The sequence below is a fragment of the Drosophila pseudoobscura genome, chromosome X (genome assembly GCF_009870125.1).
Source record: "Drosophila pseudoobscura strain MV-25-SWS-2005 chromosome X, UCI_Dpse_MV25, whole genome shotgun sequence".
Taxonomy (NCBI): Eukaryota; Metazoa; Arthropoda; class Insecta; order Diptera; family Drosophilidae; genus Drosophila; species Drosophila pseudoobscura.
This window is the reverse complement of record NC_046683.1, coordinates 374,948-392,943: the sequence shown is the minus strand read 5'-3', so window position 1 is coordinate 392,943 and position 17,996 is coordinate 374,948. Positions and strand designations below refer to the sequence as shown.

The 17,996-nt window shown below is 47.2% G+C and overlaps 4 protein-coding genes across 4 annotated transcripts; 2 read left to right on the top strand and 2 right to left on the bottom strand.

The window, feature by feature from the left end:
- Nucleotides 1-692: 692 nt before the first annotated feature.
- Nucleotides 693-3,041, bottom strand: Tsf1 (Transferrin 1). The gene is made up of 5 exons (XM_002134467.3): nucleotides 2,882-3,041; nucleotides 2,584-2,826; nucleotides 1,401-2,496; nucleotides 962-1,346; nucleotides 693-898 (listed from the first exon to the last, which is right to left on the bottom strand). The coding sequence occupies exons 1-5, from the start codon at nucleotides 2,976-2,978 to the stop codon at nucleotides 797-799; spliced, it is 1,923 nt and encodes a 640-aa protein (XP_002134503.3). The 5' UTR covers nucleotides 2,979-3,041; the 3' UTR covers nucleotides 693-796.
- Nucleotides 3,042-6,631: 3,590 nt separating this feature from the next.
- On the top strand, nucleotides 6,632-10,300 carry betaCOP (coatomer subunit beta). Its single transcript, XM_001354319.4, has 7 exons — nucleotides 6,632-7,102; nucleotides 7,193-8,514; nucleotides 8,605-9,260; nucleotides 9,339-9,500; nucleotides 9,563-9,836; nucleotides 9,905-10,010; nucleotides 10,097-10,300. Exons 1-7 carry the CDS (start codon nucleotides 6,791-6,793, stop codon nucleotides 10,160-10,162), a joined length of 2,898 nt encoding a protein of 965 aa, XP_001354355.2. The 5' UTR covers nucleotides 6,632-6,790; the 3' UTR covers nucleotides 10,163-10,300.
- A 2,414-nt stretch (nucleotides 10,301-12,714) lies between these two features.
- Nucleotides 12,715-14,263, bottom strand: LOC4814400 (nitric oxide synthase-interacting protein homolog). The gene is made up of 3 exons (XM_001354318.4): nucleotides 13,314-14,263; nucleotides 13,132-13,240; nucleotides 12,715-13,060 (listed from the first exon to the last, which is right to left on the bottom strand). The coding sequence occupies exons 1-3, from the start codon at nucleotides 14,054-14,056 to the stop codon at nucleotides 12,989-12,991; spliced, it is 924 nt and encodes a 307-aa protein (XP_001354354.2). The 5' UTR covers nucleotides 14,057-14,263; the 3' UTR covers nucleotides 12,715-12,988.
- A 274-nt stretch (nucleotides 14,264-14,537) lies between these two features.
- por (Protein-serine O-palmitoleoyltransferase por) lies at nucleotides 14,538-17,346 on the top strand. The gene has a single exon (XM_001354317.4). It carries the CDS (start codon nucleotides 15,005-15,007, stop codon nucleotides 16,604-16,606), a length of 1,602 nt encoding a protein of 533 aa, XP_001354353.1. The 5' UTR covers nucleotides 14,538-15,004; the 3' UTR covers nucleotides 16,607-17,346.
- Nucleotides 17,347-17,996: the final 650 nt, after the last annotated feature.

Here is a 17,996-nt window from a genome sequence, read left to right as displayed (position 1 = left end):
TGTGTCTTTTTTTAATTAATTAAAAACCGAAATTGCTGTATTGGAAAATCACTCCTTGTCGTTTTTTGCAATTACACTTCAGTGTTTAAATGTAAACGGAAGAGGATCAGAGATCAGGAATCGATTGACACCAAGACCGTTACAGGCAGATAACCAACTGAGCGACGCTGTCGCATGACGCGTATATGCAGGAAAGGATAGAGATTCGACTGATTAACGGGGAACAATGAAAATTAGAACATAAGTTAAAAAATAACAAATAATATCAATGGTATTAGTGTTTTTAAAGAAGAGGGAGGGAGGAAGTGTTTTTACATAAGTTATGTGGTATCAAGTGATCAAGCAGTACGGCGCTGAAACCTAAAAGTATGCTTCGGTTTCCCTTGAAATGATCATCCATGAAACTCTTCGACAATCGAAACATTTTTGAATGCACTTAGCAGGAGGCGAAAATTTTGACGAGTGAAAAAGTTTGTCTCGTGTAAAGTCAAAATCATTGTCTCATCGACCAAAGGGAAAGATGTGTGGTATACATTGTGCACACTTCGGAATCACTTTCCCTTAGCTCTTGAAGTAAGCCCTGGAAGGATGGGAAGTTCTTAATTAACAGGAACACTCTATTGAAATAAATCTCCAAGGCAAACCAAAGGTTCAACCCTTGAAAAACCGTCAACAATTCGAAACCCATGGAATGTGTTGCAAAATATTCAAGAAAAAAAGATTTTTATTTATGCTAAGGGTAGATTGGAGAGGAAGTTCACTCCTGGAGAACAGATATCAGTGCTTGATAAGGATATCACTGCTTGATTATCTTGTTCCCATCGCACTGGAGGTCACTGTAAATCTGCTCGTCCTGGACGTCGTTCTTCAGCTGCGTAGCTAGCTCGACGGCATTTTCCTGCAAGGACCCAAAAAGATTACAGATAAGAGAGGGCTAAAATTGAATCGAGGATTCACTCACATCGAAGAGAACGTTCTTGTGGCCCTCCTGGAACTCCCCGAACAAGGAGAAGACATCCACCAGCTTACCCCTGGCCCCGAACTTGTCCGAGATGGTTGCGAACAGATGCTTGACCGTCTCCTGCTCCACGGAGGAGCTGTCGGAGCGCACGAAGATGGCGCGTGGCAGCTGCACCTCCACGTTGCATGCACGGTAATCGGTGACGGGGCTGCGCGTCAGTCCGGGGCAGACCAATTGCCAGTCCTTGTGCTCCTCCAGCTTCGAGGCGGGGACGATCAGCAGATCCTGCGTGGAGCTTGGGGAGATACGGCATCCGTCCTGGCCGCGTCGCTTGTTAAGGAAAGCGGCTGAGAGTCGGGCCCGCTCGTTCTCTGCGTCGTAGTTTCTGTAGCAAGAGAAAATTAGTCGAGGACTTCGGACAGGTGAAGGATAATCTTACATAGCTGTCTTCTGGAGTGCTTCTCGGCTAAGTGTGGGTGGGGCCACGGCCACCAGGATAGCTTCGTCGGAGAGTTGCTCGTATACGATGGGCTGCAGCTTGTGCTGGCGGGCATCGGCATAACTGGCAGCGGGAAGGATCACCAGATCAGCCTTGTCCTTGCCCAGCGCCTCGACGCAGTCCGCCGCCTGGACACACTCCAGCTCTGGGCGGGCATCGCGGGCATAGGCTGCCCTATGGAGTGCCTCGCATTTAGAGAACTCGGCATCCTGCTGGACGCACAGCCGGATCTTGCGGATGGCACTGCCGTCGCGTTCGATTACATCCTTGTAACCGGCCCGCTCTAGGTAGACCTTGGGATCGATGGCCGCCGGCTTGCTGTGGTACACGCCATTCGGCTGGATGAGCAGGTGGGCGGCGGCCTCCTTGTTCTGCGCCCGTAACCCGTTGGCGAAGAAGCGCTCCAGACGGGTCTGCAGCTGGTGCAGTTGGTCTGTGCTCTGGACAGCGTGCTCGTTGGAGATGTAGCCGCTCCATGGGCGCTGGGCCCAGGAGCAGGCGGGTCCTGTGATAGACCGGCGGGTGCCGTCCTCGCAAAGATACTCGAACTCCGCGGCATTGCCCTCAGCGGGCGCTGCGCCGGGCGCTGCGCCGGGCAGGCCGAAGTACTTCTTGATGTACTGGACCTTGGTGAAGGCCACCTCGCCCTGGCCTTTGTCCAAGCACCGGATGGCACCGTCGTATCCGCTGAACTTGTCCGGATAGTTGCACTGGGCGGGCTTCTCGCAGAGGGCACACAGATTCGAGTACTTTTTCTTGAGGAGGCGGTCCGTTTCCGGGTGTGCGGAGTAGTTGCCTACGAGACAGGACTGCGAGAAGAACTCAGAGAGGGACTTGAGCTCTCGTTCGGTGGCGGAGATCTGCGGATCGGCGGAGACCTTCAGCACATGTGTGTTCTTTAACTTCGTAATGGGGATCTTGTAGCCGACGTTGCGTCCGAAGCCCGTGTGGCAGGACTTGGCGCCACGCAGCTGCTGAAGGGTCTTAATAGGCGATGTCTTCTTCACCAGGATGACGCCTTCGTAGCGGAAGTCAGCTATGGACAAATATAAAATAGATCAGATCAGGGATGTCGTGTTGTCCCCTAAGATATCCCTGAGACATTCCTGAGACATAGACATACCGTCCTTGTCCTGCTGCGTGCGGATCTCGGAGACGACGCGATAGTCCTCGTTTTTGCGGTGGTAGGCTATATACATGTCCTCCGGCTCCGTGGCCAGCACATCAGCTTTACGCTGCTCGATCAGCTCGAGGCAGTCCACCCGATCTCGCCCTGCCACGCACTCCATGCGGATACCCGCCTCCGAGGGATCGGCCAGCAGCTGCTGGCATTCTTTCAGGTATATCTTTGGCACGCACAGGCGATCTGCAGAACAGAGAATTTAGCTTTTGGGACTGGGATTCCCCAGGGATTGGCTCACATATGGGCTCCTCTGCCCGGCTTCCATTGGGGCTAAGCACCAACAGAAGCGTGGCTACCAGGAGCAGCATCCAAGTCTCACTCGTCGTCGCAGTCATCGTCAAAACTTGACTGTGGCAAAACTCTGGCCGGCCGGCACTTTTATACCCCAGACGATCAGCCATATCGCACTCTCGTTTTTTTGTCCGGCTTTTGCTCTTTTTTTCGCCTTCACCTAATTGTTTATTCTGATCTGTTTGCTCTCCTCTGGGGAGCGAAGCGACAGCCGAGGAAGCAAAGAAAGACACCCACCCAGACCGGCTCTCTCCAGTCCAAGGGGATGTACGTTGTGTGGGTTAAAATGGCTCTTGACGGGGTCTAGAAACCATCAGAGGCCTATCCTCTGGATAGGGGCAACAAACCAAACGGGTTTGAGCCAATATAATTAATATCATTATTCATCTAAACATACTCGTAAGATACATATACATACCAGATATATCTTGAGATAATCGATGGCTCAATATATTCTCTATAGTTCTTTGGCGAGTTTATAAGTATTTACATACTTCTGGATCTTTTTTAGTGCTTAAAATCATGACAAACTTTTTAGCGAAAGGCACTATGCACTATGTACATAATTATATAACTGAACACTGAGATTTTTTGATGCATGCATTGTGTGTGCGGTCTTAAAATTTCCAAGAATTCGTTTAAAATTTCCTGATTGAATCGTAGAGCCGTTCAGCCTTTTATCTTCACAGCAACAATCCATTTAGTCGTAAATCTTTCGCCCAGCAGTTTAAGTCATCTCCGTTTACTGTCAGGGGGTTCCTCTAGCTGTGTAGGTTTTGACACTGATGGCTGCACATTGTCCGACTCCTTCCCTCCACCTCACAATCATTGCACGCTTTAAAACCCCACCCATCCCCTTCTCAGTTCCCTTCTCAAGCTATAAATCAAGCTCAACTTTCCTCATCTGGGGGTATGTTTATTTCCCAAAGACACCTGCGGAGCATTACAATAAATATCTAAAATACTCTCCAATCCACCAATCGCCCTACGGCTCCTTCCGTACTGAAATGGCATCTATGCACATATATAATTTGTATTCTAGAATTCCCTGTTCCAATATCCAAGAAAGAGCATTCCCAAACTCGCCAAAGTCCAAAGCTTGGCTTCATTTTCTTTTGTAGTTTCGTTTCGCTATCAAACAATTTGTTTCCACAGGCACAAAACCTGTTCCATGGGATGTGTCGGGATAGGATCACCACCCGTCGCCGGCACGCCGGCTGAGTGCAATCAAGGGAAGACAGAGACATCCCCTCAACTCATGTGAAAAGCAACTTAAATTTGCGGTCTGCTTAAAATGCAGGCCGTGCCTCAATTAAAGGGGAATCGGCGAGAGGTAGTAGCTTGGTTGGTTGGTTGGATAATAAATAAACCTTAATAGAATTGACTGCTCAACGAGATCACAAAAGCCACTCTGTAGGGGCGAGTGAGTGTGTGTTGGGCTGTGTTGGAGAGGAGAAGTCTTGGTCGGGGATCTTTTCAGATACGCCAATATGAGTAAGTGTATGTGTATATGTGTAGAAGTAGATCGAAGTCAATGAGATTGTTTATTATTCCTGATACGTGCACCATAGCTTATATTATTGGCTTGCCTACAGCAGTTGTCCCAGCAACCGGGTGTCGCCGGCAAGGTCGAAAGGCCTCGAAGTCCGCCGGGAATCTCCCTAATGGGTTTTTCTACCAGAAAAAAATATTCTGTTATCAGAATCATGCCCTCAGAGGCTATCTGCAGCCAGGTGGGAGGGCACTACTCGCCAGCCTCCTTCTATACACATCTTTGGAAAACTTGCGGGAATTCAAATTTGAATTCAACCCGCCATTCAGTGCATCTATCAGCACAGTTCTGGAAAATCACTGTAATCGACTTTCACATTTTCTACAGAATAACAGAAAGGTGGAGTTGAAACATGAGTCAGGCCCGACAATTAATGCACCACAATCTAATGCTATTGCTCAGTGGAGACGTTGCTGTGCCTCCGTATCTTGCAGTCGGAACATCTGTTCAAACCCATCCCCTCGTTTCAGTACAGCGGTGTTTTAAAACACTAACAGGGGTACATTTGTCCCCTATACATATACATATAATTAATGCGAGAACTGAATCATGCTTCAAGCTAATTTGAGTCACTTCAGGTTTATTGGAACCTTCAATTCGGTTCACTGTAACCGATAGACGAAATCACCTATTTCACGTTCCGCCTATCGCACAAATATACTGATAGCTTTACTCGATGAAAAGTCCATAAATAATCGATGTCCTGATACGTTAATTAAGATTTAATTTTTCAAGGTTTATTTGATGACAAGGGGTATAGAAACTTCGAAACGCATGTTTTTTTCATTTTCGCTCTCTTAAATCGTACTTCCGTGCGTCACTTATTCCAATGGATTGCATATACAATCCTTTTTACACACTCCCTTTCAAGCTGCATGTATATTCAGAAACTAGTCAATCTCTGTTCTAAAGCTATTTCAACGATATTTCGCAGCTTATTCTCTTCTTACAGAGACCAAGAATAGGTATCGGGAACGAGATATATATACAAGACAGTATTCATTTGCATGATATATCTAGAACATATAAATTTGAGAAAGTCTTTATTAATTATATTTTAAAACAGATGGTTTTTTTGTTGACCTTTTTTGTTTTAACCTTGTTTTAGACACAATACAATAAAACTGAGTAAGTTCTAAAGTAGCTAATCTTGTAGAACATTTATTCATCAATTGCCTAAAATTAAGGGCTTTAATTAGTCAGCATTATTCAACGGATTATCTAAATTGAGCAATAGGAACGATTTATCTATTACGTTTCATTTGTTTGACATTTTCCGCTCAAATCTGTTTTTAGACAAAATCCAACAAAACCAAGTATTTAAAATAAATCAGTCAAATAGAAAATGTACTTATTAAGCGGATAAAATTATGTGGTCAGGCCTCAGAGATCTATCTAGCAAGTAACATTTGACGGAATATCCAAAACGAGGAATATGTATATTATAACTTTAATTCGTCAGTATACTTTCGGTATATTTTTAAATAGAGACAGTATATTTTCTGAGGGTCAGACGGTATATTTGATCGATTAGTCTGATTTTCTTACCACCATGTCTAGCTCACACAGCTTGCAAACTTTATATTTTTCATATTTTGCAAGTATTTTCCAGTATTATTTAAAACGCGCTATGAACTCACCCTCTTGTCCAATGCACCAATGTTGAAATCGTGTGGAAGAGCCAAGTCCCAAGCCTTTCCGAACACTAATTCGTGATCAGCATCGAATGCCTGATCGTTTGCCATCAAAATCTATATTTTTTTAAAAATATAGGAAAAAAGGCTTGTCAAGAAGTGGATAACGGAGGTTTTTCCCCTTCAGGTATCGCCTTTGTTAATTACATGAAAATATTGTTTTTATGTAGCAAATGTGTAGTTATAGTGTAGTTACCATGTAAGGAAATTAATTTAGTGGAAATTGTTCTTGACCGGTTTTGCTTAAACCCTATTTTAAAAGCAATGCAATACAGATGAAAACTTAAATTTAACTAGTCTTGTAGGAGACCGATTAAATAATCGGATAAAAATATTAGTCGAGAGCTGAGGGTCCTTGCTAGCTAGTAATATTAAACCGAATATCAAAAACGAGGAATATGGTGGAACTTGAATACTAATAATTCATCAGTATTTGTACGGTATATTTTAAAATTTGTGACGTCAGGTCGTATATTCTCTGAATTGACACGTCAAGCCGGACGAAGAACACATAAAACGAAATCAAAACCAGGAAAAAAACGTAACGTCTCCCGAAACTACAAAACGTCCCCCTTGACACCTGACAAGTAGTCGGGAAACGATAGCCAGGATGAGCCAAGTGCCGTGCTACACGATAATCAACTCGCCGGACCTGGAGGTCCCGAACGAGATGCAGCTGAAGCAAGATTTGGAGAAGGGCGACACGAACCACAAGATCGAGACGCTGAAGAAGGTGATTAAGCTGCTGCTCAACGGCGAGCGCTACCCGGGGCTGATCATGACCATCATCCGATTCGTGCTGCCCGTGCAGGACCATACAATCAAGAAGCTGCTGCTCATCTTCTGGGAGATTGTACCAAAGACCTCGGGCGACGGCAAGCTGCTGCAGGAGATGATTCTCGTGTGCGATGCCTACCGAAAGGTGAGTTAAACGTACAACGTGCAACGTGGCCCCGCGCATGACATCTGTGTGACTGTGCTGATCTTCTGTTCTTTTTTCGTTTTACTGTAGGACCTACAACACCCGAACGAGTTCCTGCGTGGTTCCACGCTGCGTTTCCTTTGCAAGCTGAAGGAGCCCGAGCTGCTAGAGCCCCTGATGCCCGCTATCCGAGCTTGCCTGGACCACCGTCACTCGTACGTGCGCCGCAACGCAGTCCTGGCCATCTTCACAATTTACAAGAACTTCGACTGGCTGGTGCCGGACGGACCGGAGCTTATCGCCAACTTTCTGGACACCCAGCAGGACATGTCGTGCAAAAGGAACGCCTTCCTTATGCTGCTCCACGCCGATCAGGAGCGCGCCCTCAACTATCTGGCCTCGTGCATCGACCAGGTGCACAGCTTTGGTGACATTCTGCAGCTGGTTATTGTTGAGCTCATCTACAAGGTGTGCCATGCCAATCCCGCAGAGCGATCGCGCTTTATTCGGTGCATCTACAACCTACTTAACTCATCCTCCAACGCGGTCCGCTACGAGTCTGCCGGTACGCTCATCACCCTTTCTCTGGCCCCGACCGCCATCAAAGCCGCCGCCAGCTGTTACATCGAGCTGATCGTCAAGGAAAGCGACAACAACGTTAAGCTTATTGTCCTAGACCGGCTGATTGCCATGAAGGAAAACGAGAACATGGAGAAGGTCATGCAGGACCTGGTCATGGACGTGCTGCGTGTCCTGGCCGCCCCCGATATCGAGGTACGACGCAAGGCCCTCGCCCTGGCTATGGACCTGGTCTATTCGCGCAACATCGGCGAGATGGTACTGGTGCTCAAGAAGGAGGTGGCCAAAACGCACAACGTTGAGCACGAGGATACGGGCAAGTACCGGCAGCTGCTCGTTCGCACCTTGCACACCTGCTCCATCAAGTTCCCCGACGTGGCCGCGACCGTGATTCCCGTCCTGGTGGAATTTCTTTCGGACACCAACGAGCTGGCCGCCGCCGACGTGCTCATTTTCATACGCGAGGCCATCCAAAAGTTCCCGGCCCTCAGCGGTCTCATTATCGAGCACCTCATCGAGGCCTTCCCCCAGATCAAGTCCTCGAAGATTCACCGTGCCGCCGTGTGGATCCTGGGCGAGTATGTGGAGGGTCCGCAGATTATCGAAGTGATTGACGCTATCCAACAGACGCTGGGCGACGTACCCATGGTGGAAGCGGAGCAGCGTCGCCTATCCGGTGACCCAACCGAGGAGCAAAGCCAGCAGCAGGGATCCGCCACAGGAGGCGTATCCGGTGATGGCAGCAGCAGCACCACCACCAGCACAAGCAATGCCATCAACAAGGTCACCTCCGACGGCACCTATGCCACCCAAAGTGCCTATAGCCTGGCCCCGTAAGTAGTCTTCAAACCGAAATGAAGTCCCTTCGTCACAGTTGAATTCACAGATTCTCTCGCTTTTCCGTTTTTCCATCGTTCTAACAGGGTGGCCAAGGTGGAGAAGCGTCCACCGCTGCGACAGTACTTGATGGACGGCGATTTCTTCATTGGCGCCGCCCTTTCAGCGACTCTGACCAAGCTGGCCTTGCGCTACGTGGAGCTGCAGCCAGACTCCAGTGCCCAGAACCGCCTGACTACGCGGGTGATGCTAATCATGAGCTCTATCCTGCACCTAGGCAAGTCCGGGTTCCCCAGCAAGCCTATCACCAACGACGACACCGATCGCATCTTCATCTGCCTGCGCACGCTGAGCGAACGCACCCCGGAGGCGGTCTCCGTGTTCATGCACTACTGCCGAGAGGCCCTGGGCAAGATGCTCGATGCCCAGCACGATGAGGACCAGCGCGTTCTAAAGGAGAAGCAGCGCGCCACCGCCAAGGTCCAGCCAGACGATCCGGTCCTCTTCGCCCAGCTCTCCAATGGGCGCGATAATCAGCTGGGTGAGAACGTGTTCGAATCCAGTCTGAACCAGGCTCTAGCCGGCACCAAAACGGCCCAGCTTAGCGACATCTCCTCGCCTAACAATAAACTCAACAAGGTCACCCAGCTGACGGGCTTCTCGGATCCGGTCTACGCCGAGGCCTACGTCAATGTTAACCAGTACGACATTGTCCTAGACGTCCTCATCGTCAACCAGACAAGTGAGTCTTCGTCATGGCAGTTTCTATGCCTTGCCTTGTGAGGCTAGGTATTATTAATCTCTCTTTACCTCTGTGTAGATGACACCCTGCAGAACTGCACATTAGAGCTGGCCACGCTGGGCGATCTGAAGCTGGTGGAGCGTCCACATCCGGTTGTACTGGCTCCCCACGACTTCTGCAACATCAAGGCCAACGTAAAGGTCTCCTCCACAGAGAACGGCATTATCTTTGGCAACATCGGTGAGTGTCAGTAGTAGTGGGAGTGGCTCCGATAATGAATGTTTTTCTCCTGCTCCTTCCAGTGTACGACACTGCTCTTAACACGAACGTGGTCGTGCTGAACACCATACACATCGACATTATGGACTATATCATTCCGGCCAGCTGCACAGACACCGAGTTCCGCCAAATGTGGCAGGACTTCGAGTGGGAGAACAAGGTCACCGTCAACACGAGCTTCACCGACCTGCACGAATATCTGAGGCACCTGCTCAAGAGCACGAACATGAAGTGCCTTACACCGGAGAAGGCCCTTTCCGGCCAGTGTGGCTTCATGGCTGCCAACATGTATGCCAAGTGAGTGTGGCAGCAGTCCGTGGAGTCTCCTGATATCCGAAACATTCATAACCTTCTCCTTTACATAGATCCATCTTCGGTGAGAATGCCTTGGCCAATTTGAGCATTGAGAAGCCCGTGGATGACCCCGATTCCAAGGTGACGGGCCACATACGCATACGCGCCAAGAGTCAGGTAAGAATGGGAGAAGCCTGCTCCAATCCTAAATGTCTCTTTCATGCTCGCTCTTTTTCTCTCTCTCTCTCTCTCTCTCTCTGCAGGGCATGGCCTTGAGTCTCGGCGACAAGATTAGCTCCTCGCAGAAGCAGTCCGTGCAGGCGGCTTAGTGGACAGACGGCCACCCCCAAGAGCGGCTTTATAATGCAACTTCAAATTTTAAGCTTTAAAGCTTCTTCAAATTGCATTATATACATATAATGATACATTCAATATACATTTATTATATACCTTAACCCAAAAAAAAAGAAGAGTTTATCGTGAATTCGGGGGCTGGGTGCGATTCTCAATAGGTGGCGGCGCAAAAATAGGAATAATTGGTTTTTATCTGAATTTTAAGATGTGGTCCATCACAGCTAAATGAGAAAAAAAGTTAAAAGAGGTATTTCAAAGCTAACTTAACTTACTTAAGCTCAGGTGGTGGCAGCAGGCGACATTTTAGAGATTGAAGCTGGTTAAGTGACCAGTCAGAAGAAGCCAGTGGTTATTGGAACTTTGAGGAAGACAATATAAAAGCAAAAATATACATATTCAACTTAAAGACGGTTCACGATATATTACTAAAATTTGTCAATTACATGGAATCGAGACTTAACGACTTAAGATTCGGCAATCTGGTAGATATGGTTATTCTCTATGATTGTGCGTTTTAAATTTTCCTGTATCTTTAAAATTGTGGATGTGGGCGCAAGGGGGTGGGACAAAACTTTGAAATACACTTGTAACAGTGAGATCTAACAGGAGTATGGATACAAAAGGTCGTTGCTCTAGCTCTTATAGCCTTTGAGCACTAGGCTCTCATAGGGACAGACAGACGGACGGACGGACAGACAGACATGGCTCTATCGAATATAACTTCATGGAGTAAGTAAATTTTAGTAATATATCGTGAACCGTCTTTAAGCTGAAGTTACTTACTTACTTACTTTATGGAGTCGGAAACGCTTCCTTCTGGACGTTACACACATCCATTTTCAACACAAATATACAATACAAAGTACCATGGACGTGCCAACTAATGACGAAGATGGTGCAGTGATGTGCACACGAACTTGCTAATGCAAGGTGTGAAGGGAACTGGCCCGCTTCAAGAAGTCTGTCTGCCAATATATGTACATATGTATAGTTCACAAGACGAACTCAACAAGAAAGAAAACAATTCAAAAACAAGAATAAGAAAAGAAAACAAGAATGAAAAAAACTATTCAAAAAAAATTTAAAAATCCTTCAGTCCAAGGACCAAATTAAAAAGGATTAAAGTCAAAAATTATGTTTTAATAAAAATACGAAATTTTAAATATAAAAACGTTAAAAAACCAATAAGTGGACAAAAAAGTGAAACCAATTTTTTCATTGTTCTCACCGTCATTCTGAGTTACCGCAAATGGCCCGAAAGTCGCCCCTCGTAATAAACGTGCATGAAAGTAAAGCGCCCGGTCAAAATACAATGATCAAACAATGTGATCTGGTTATGGGAAAGGGAAATTACTTCCTAAGATATTCGGACACAGGCATAGTCACTCTTGACGGCCCATCCAAATCAGCATTCCCTCCTCCTCCAGTGATTCAGAAAGCGGGCATGTAAGTACAAACGTGCCTGTTCCATCGCCATCTGTGAGTCCACCACAAGGTGAAAAAGTGCCCATCGCCTCCCCTCGGAAGCTGCCAATTGGTACAAACACGCCAGGTTATCACCAAGTCAAAAAGCAAGGCAAAAGGCCTGGAACGCCAGAATCAAGAGACCCAAACCAAGCTACCAAAAAGGTAGCCAGGTCACCCCAAGCACAGTTAACACAGAATGCTAGGGACGTGTCAACTGACGATGAAGTAACGGTCACTGAGCCCAGGGAACTCACCCGAAAAGTCCTGGTCATACCATCCCAAGTTCCGACGCGAGCGCGAATATCAGCACCTACCAAAGAAAATCCTGCTGGCCGCTCACGCGGAGCCCCCACAGCGCAAGCAGCCCCTCAGAGGGCACCTGCTGCTGAATCCCGGCCAGTCAAATCGCCGCCGATAGTCCTTCCTCAAGTTAGCAACATAGCTGCCACTTTAAAGGAAATCTCGCAGCTGATCCCCGTGGATAAATTCTTCACGAAGACATCTCCAGCAGGTGGACTCCGCATCATGTGAAATGATGTGGACTCCTACAGAGTCTTGGAGCGCCACTACAGCGACGGTGATTGCACCACCCCGTCATACACGTACCAACTCCAAACTAAGAGAGGGTGCGGGATCGTAATCAGAGATCTCCACCACACCACATTCATTCGTGGCATGACACGCCGCGGATCGCAAGAACCATTCAACATGTTCAGTGTCCAATTGAAATCAAACCCAAGTAACACCGAACACCTTCTGGCCAGCGCGTGAAAATTGAAACTCAGAAGCGCTCTGGCCTCGTCGTCTAGTGGCATCGTTGTCAGAAAATTGGACACACTCACAACTATTGCCAAAGCGATTTCGTCTGTGTAAAATGCAGTGGTCAGCATTCGTCCATTGGGGCCAGAGAACTCCAGAACAGCTTGTACTGCTAGAACGGATGATACTATACTAATAGTATCACCAAGACTCCTAGCAAAAGCTCCTCCCTAGCCTGAAATAGGTCCATCACAATGTGTTTATGTATGTATGTTTGGTTCCAATTTAATATAAATTGATATTCAAATCCTATTCAATGATTTTAATGAATGAAATAATTAAATGTAGATCTTTCATTAAAGGTCTACAAATTTGGGGTTGCTCCGATTGCTATACCCTTGAAGATTGACGTATTAGAAGGAATCACCGCAGAATCCATAAACTATATATATGCGATACATATTTGAGTAAAATGTAATATTGAGGCAATGACTCTAGAAAATTATAATTTAAAGTGATTAAGACTTAATTTTTAAACATACATTTTATCAATTGAATCTATAGTAGACAAGACCTTAGACCTGTAACATGGGTCGCTGTTCCTTGGCCGACAGCTTGTCGTTGGTGGTTGCGTAGCCAGTGCCGCCCTATGAAACAAAATGTTACATAAAATATACATATACATATATAGAATCGGAAATGTCTGATCTCCACTCACGCGCTGCAGGGGAATAATGTCTTTTTCCTTGAGCTTGCGATCGGTGAGCGGGTGAACCATGTCCTTCCGGATCAGTTTATCCACGCACTCCAATGTCACGACATCGCCGCTGCAAAGATACGCAAAAGTTCGTAAGAAAGAAGAAGCCAAAGAAGCTAAACCCGATGTTAGTCTAAACTTACGTTGGTCGCAGGACGGCGCAAGGCACTGCGTTGCTAAGCGCATCGTGGGTAATGGGACACATGTAGCGCACCTCCTTGGCAATCAGCGACTTTTTTGTGTCGCCATCCTTGATCGGTGTGAACTTCACGTCAATCAGGTCCTTCACCTTAAGCGGCTGTGAGGAGACAGGGCAGTATATAGTGGCATCAGGCTTCTTGGCCTTGGCTGCCCCGGCATTGGGGCATTCTGAGGGCAGCCAGAAGGCGGGCAGCTTCTTCTGGTTCCCGTTGGCCATGTTCGAAATGGATCCATTCTCCGAGGCTGCTATGGCTGCTGCCGAAGTGCTGGGCGCGGGTAGGACGGGCTGCTCGACTGGGCTGGACTTGTGGGCAGGTGTTGTGGTGGGCTTCTCGGAATTCACGAACCGTTCCATGCGGGCTTGCTGCTTGCAATTGGCCTCCTGGGTGATCTCCTCCTCTTCGACCCGTCGCAGGCGCTCAAACTCTTTCAGCTTACGGCTGTACTCATTCTTCTTGGTGACGATGTACTGCAGGATCGCCTCCTTGTCGAACAGGTACCCCTGCTTGGTAATGACAGGGTTTCGGCACGGCTGAAGCGTCAGCGAACAGCAGTCGAACGACTTCACAGAGTCTTTGCCCAGGCGTTGGGCATTCGTTCCGTAACCCGACTCGGCGGCGTCGCGTTTCTTTTCATTGTAAGTATAAACGGCTCCGGCCGTGCAGTTGCGAGCATGTCGGGTCATTTTAAGTTCGTTTTCTCGCAGATATGTTTATATATGAAGGCAAGCAAATGGTTTACGTTTTGTTCAACGCGGAACTAGTTCGATTGCAGTGTCAACACAACCCCAATCACCTATTTTGCGTTGCATAAAAAGTATCGGAACTAGTTTTTTCGCGATGTTCCAATGTTGCATTTCTTTCCTGTCCATTTGTTGACCATATTACATAGACAATATGCTGCCTGCAAAAAATATCCGATGATATTGTAAAAAATTTGTGAACATTTTTAGTAATTCAACCAAACCCATCGTTCCAATTTTGCAACATTTTTTATCACATACCAAAGTATATAAAGAAGCATAATATAAATGCAACTACTCTTGAAGCTGCCCTGAGCCGGTAGTGTTGCCAATTAATTTATCGCTAATTTAAATAAATACAATAAACCCCAAAGCAAGCTGTTATTTTTGTGTATTTACTCCTAGTCTAATGCTTACCTTATTTATTTTATAGCTTATATTGACTCTGAAATTCTGGCAGCACTGCCTAGCACACGTTTTGTTTCAAACACAAGTGACCACAAACACAACAATGCGAATTTGAGCATATAATATTCCAAAAAATTTTACGAAGTTTGAAAGTTTTCAATGAATCAAATCCTCAAAGCAAAAATAAGCGCAACACAATAAAACTACATATGGATATGTATGTTCTTTCTAATCGAACTAGTGCGAACCTCGAGAGCCAGTCGAGATATCAATTTTAAAGAGAGCCCAGCATCACTAACCAACGATATCTGCTGTGTACACATCGATAACATCGATGTAAACAACTAGCACAGCAGCCAGACAGCTATCGACAGCATCGATACGCGCGAGACGGCGGCAGAAGTCGTTTTGACAGCAGTTCTCCAATGCGCTTTTGACCGTCCCGAGCTGTTTGCCGGTCGCTGGAGCTAGCCGCAGCCAGTCATGGACTACAGCTACTACGACGAGGGATATGACATCGACTACACAGAGTTTGGGGAGGACGCTGGCGACGATATCGACTACGGATTTTATTCTGGCCACAAACAAGATAACTTATACAGTGATGCAAAGCCGGAGGCGAGGGACTTCCTGGTGATGGATCGACTGTTGCAGAACATAGAGGCCTGCGTGCAGCCTTCGCTGCTGCAAGTAGCGAAGTACGTGACACCCATGCTGGGCTTGTGTCTGGTCGGACGCCTGCTGTGCCTCCTTTATGCCAGGAAGCGCCGCTTGCCGCCAGCCGGAGTATCGCAACGCGATGCGAACAGTATCATCGTGGCTCCGTTGCACCTGATCCACGCCACAACCGGTCTGATCCTGCTGTACGCCACGCTTGGGCAGCGGTTGGGCGAGCGCGTAGGTCTGCTGCTGATCCTGAGCGCCCTTGGCTACCTTATGCTGCAGCTGGTGCGTGTGTATAGTGGGAGGAGAGCGGCCACCAGCATAGCCGTGCTCACCGTTGGCAGCCAGTTCCTGTACGAGCTGGCCATATGGAGGCAGCGCAGTGACTGGCCCCAGCTGCGGGGCGTTCAGATGGTGGTCAACATGAAGCTGATCTCGCTGGGCTTCGACCTGGCCAGCGGACAGGTGCCTCGAATGCCAGGACCCCTAGCCTACCTTGGATACATTTACAGCCCCGCGACCTGTGCCCTCGGCCCCTGGATCAGCTATGGCCGCTACGTGGAGTGCCTTGTAGCACGAGGCAAGTGGCTGACGACGCTGCGACAGCTGGTGCTCAACATGCTCCTCTGCCTGCTGGCGGTGGCCGTCTCCAACTGCCTGGCCCACGCCCTGGGCGAGATTGCCAGCGGCTCGCACTTACTCCTGATGTACACGGAGGCGCTGGGCGTCCGGAGCAGCCACTACTTCGTAAGCTTTATGGCCCAGGCTCTGCTGGTCAGCTCGGGGCAGACCCTGGACGGAGAATCTAAGGATTCCAAGGAGCTGGACGAGAGAATACTGGGGCCACTGGTGGCGCGGCCCTGGCAGATCGAGTGGCCCCGCTCGTTGAGCGTCCTTGTGCGCAGCTGGAATATCCCTATGCACGAGTGGCTCAAGCACTATATCTACGGAGGCTTCAAGGAGCACAACCTGGGCCACACATTCTGGGCCGTCCTCTGTACGTATGTGGTATCCAGTCTGCTGCACGGTATGGATCTGCGCATCTACATGGTGCTGCTCTTTCTGGCCATCTTCGCCGAAAGCGAGCGACTGCTCCGCCGCCACCTGGCCAAACTCTTCGATGCCTGTCTGGCTGCCGGTCAGTGCAAGGGCCCCGACCACTGCTGCTTCTCCCGCTGCCCGCGACGTCGTGGCTGGACCGACAGCTGGGGCTGGCTGGTGAGGCTCACCAATCTGATCTTCACCCTGGTCGCCATGTTCCACCTGGCCTATCTGGGCATCGTGCTGCTCAACGAAACCCTCAACCTGGACGGCAGTCCCGCCGGCGAGCTGGAGTCCTTCGTGTGGCATTGGTCGGAGGCGGGCTACCTTAGCCACTACATCGGTTTCGGCATGTTCCTCCTTTATCTGTTCATCTCCTAGGCGGTGGGATCAGAGCCCCTCCAAAACCCAGAAACGCTTAAGGACTGATCTACACGTATTTGAATTCTGAATTCGCCATTCGAATCTAACCGTACTTTTGTATGTTTATCTGTACATCGTATTTTTATCTTGTAGCTACTGTGTGTACTATATATTGTGTGTGAGTACTTAAAATTATAATTAAATCTGTGAAACGGATCCGTGTCGGATGGTCGTGCCGCAATGTGGGACTAAGAGAACGTGGCAACCGGAGCTAAAAAGCTTAGCGTTTCTATGTGGAACGTTGCAGTGCAGCCTGGAGATGCCGATGTATAACAGAGCAATGCGGAAGTTTCCCATGGCTTAGAGCAGGATAGATGATGGGGCTGCAGAACGATGGAGATGTAATACAATCAGTAAGAAAATCGGTGACAGAAAAGCTGACAAAACAAATAGGAACATATTTCCTACAAGCTCTTCGTGATATTGTAAATCGATCTAGAATCTAGAAGAAACATTTTGTTGGGACGTTTCTTGGGCAACCTAGAAACCCCTTGTTTTCCGTATTTCGAACGAAATTATTACTATATCATATTACTAGTAGAAACAGATGGGGAACCTCAGCTTAGATATAGTAAATGCGAGTCATCTATAAACTAGATAATTGATAAAGTCTTCACCTATGTGGATTCTATATATGTCATATAAACCTACATATGTTATATGCGTCTCAACTACGTACATACATATATGCATCTAAAGCGTTCTGTTCCTTTTTGTTGAAATGGTGCTTCAAATTTCTGATTTAATTTAATGTCACTTCCGACCAAATTAAGCTGAAGACTTGCAAAGTGAAAATATAGGCTTTTCCACGAGGGCTGCTAATTAAGTTTCTAGCCTAGGTCACACTTAGCCTTATCCTGACCCACAGATCATGCTGTGAGACTGTGAGAAAAACATTTGAGCAAACAAAAAATTGAGTAGTCAACGCTTTTTCGGCGTGAAAGAGGATGATGAAAGTCTCCCTTCTGAGTGCCAACAGTGCTATTTTTTCATCTATTTTTAAAACCAATAAAACCATTTCCCACTACCATTTTCAAGTTCGTTTGCTCATAGTTTGGCGAGAAAATTAAATAGCAGTCTATGTACCTGTAGTGGTAAAGGGATTAATTCGAAAACCACATAAAATGATTTATAAAAACAAGAAACTTAAAAAAAAGATATGCAATTTATATTAAATAGTAATTTTTTTGTTTACTAATAAGCTTGCTGAAGCACCCTTGCCCCTTGGTTACGCCCTTGGTTCAAACACATTATAAATAGATAAATAAATAAATAATTATAAATATAAAAATTGATCTTTTTAGTTCTTTTTATTGATTTTTGATTTTTTGTCTATTTTCTTTGTTGG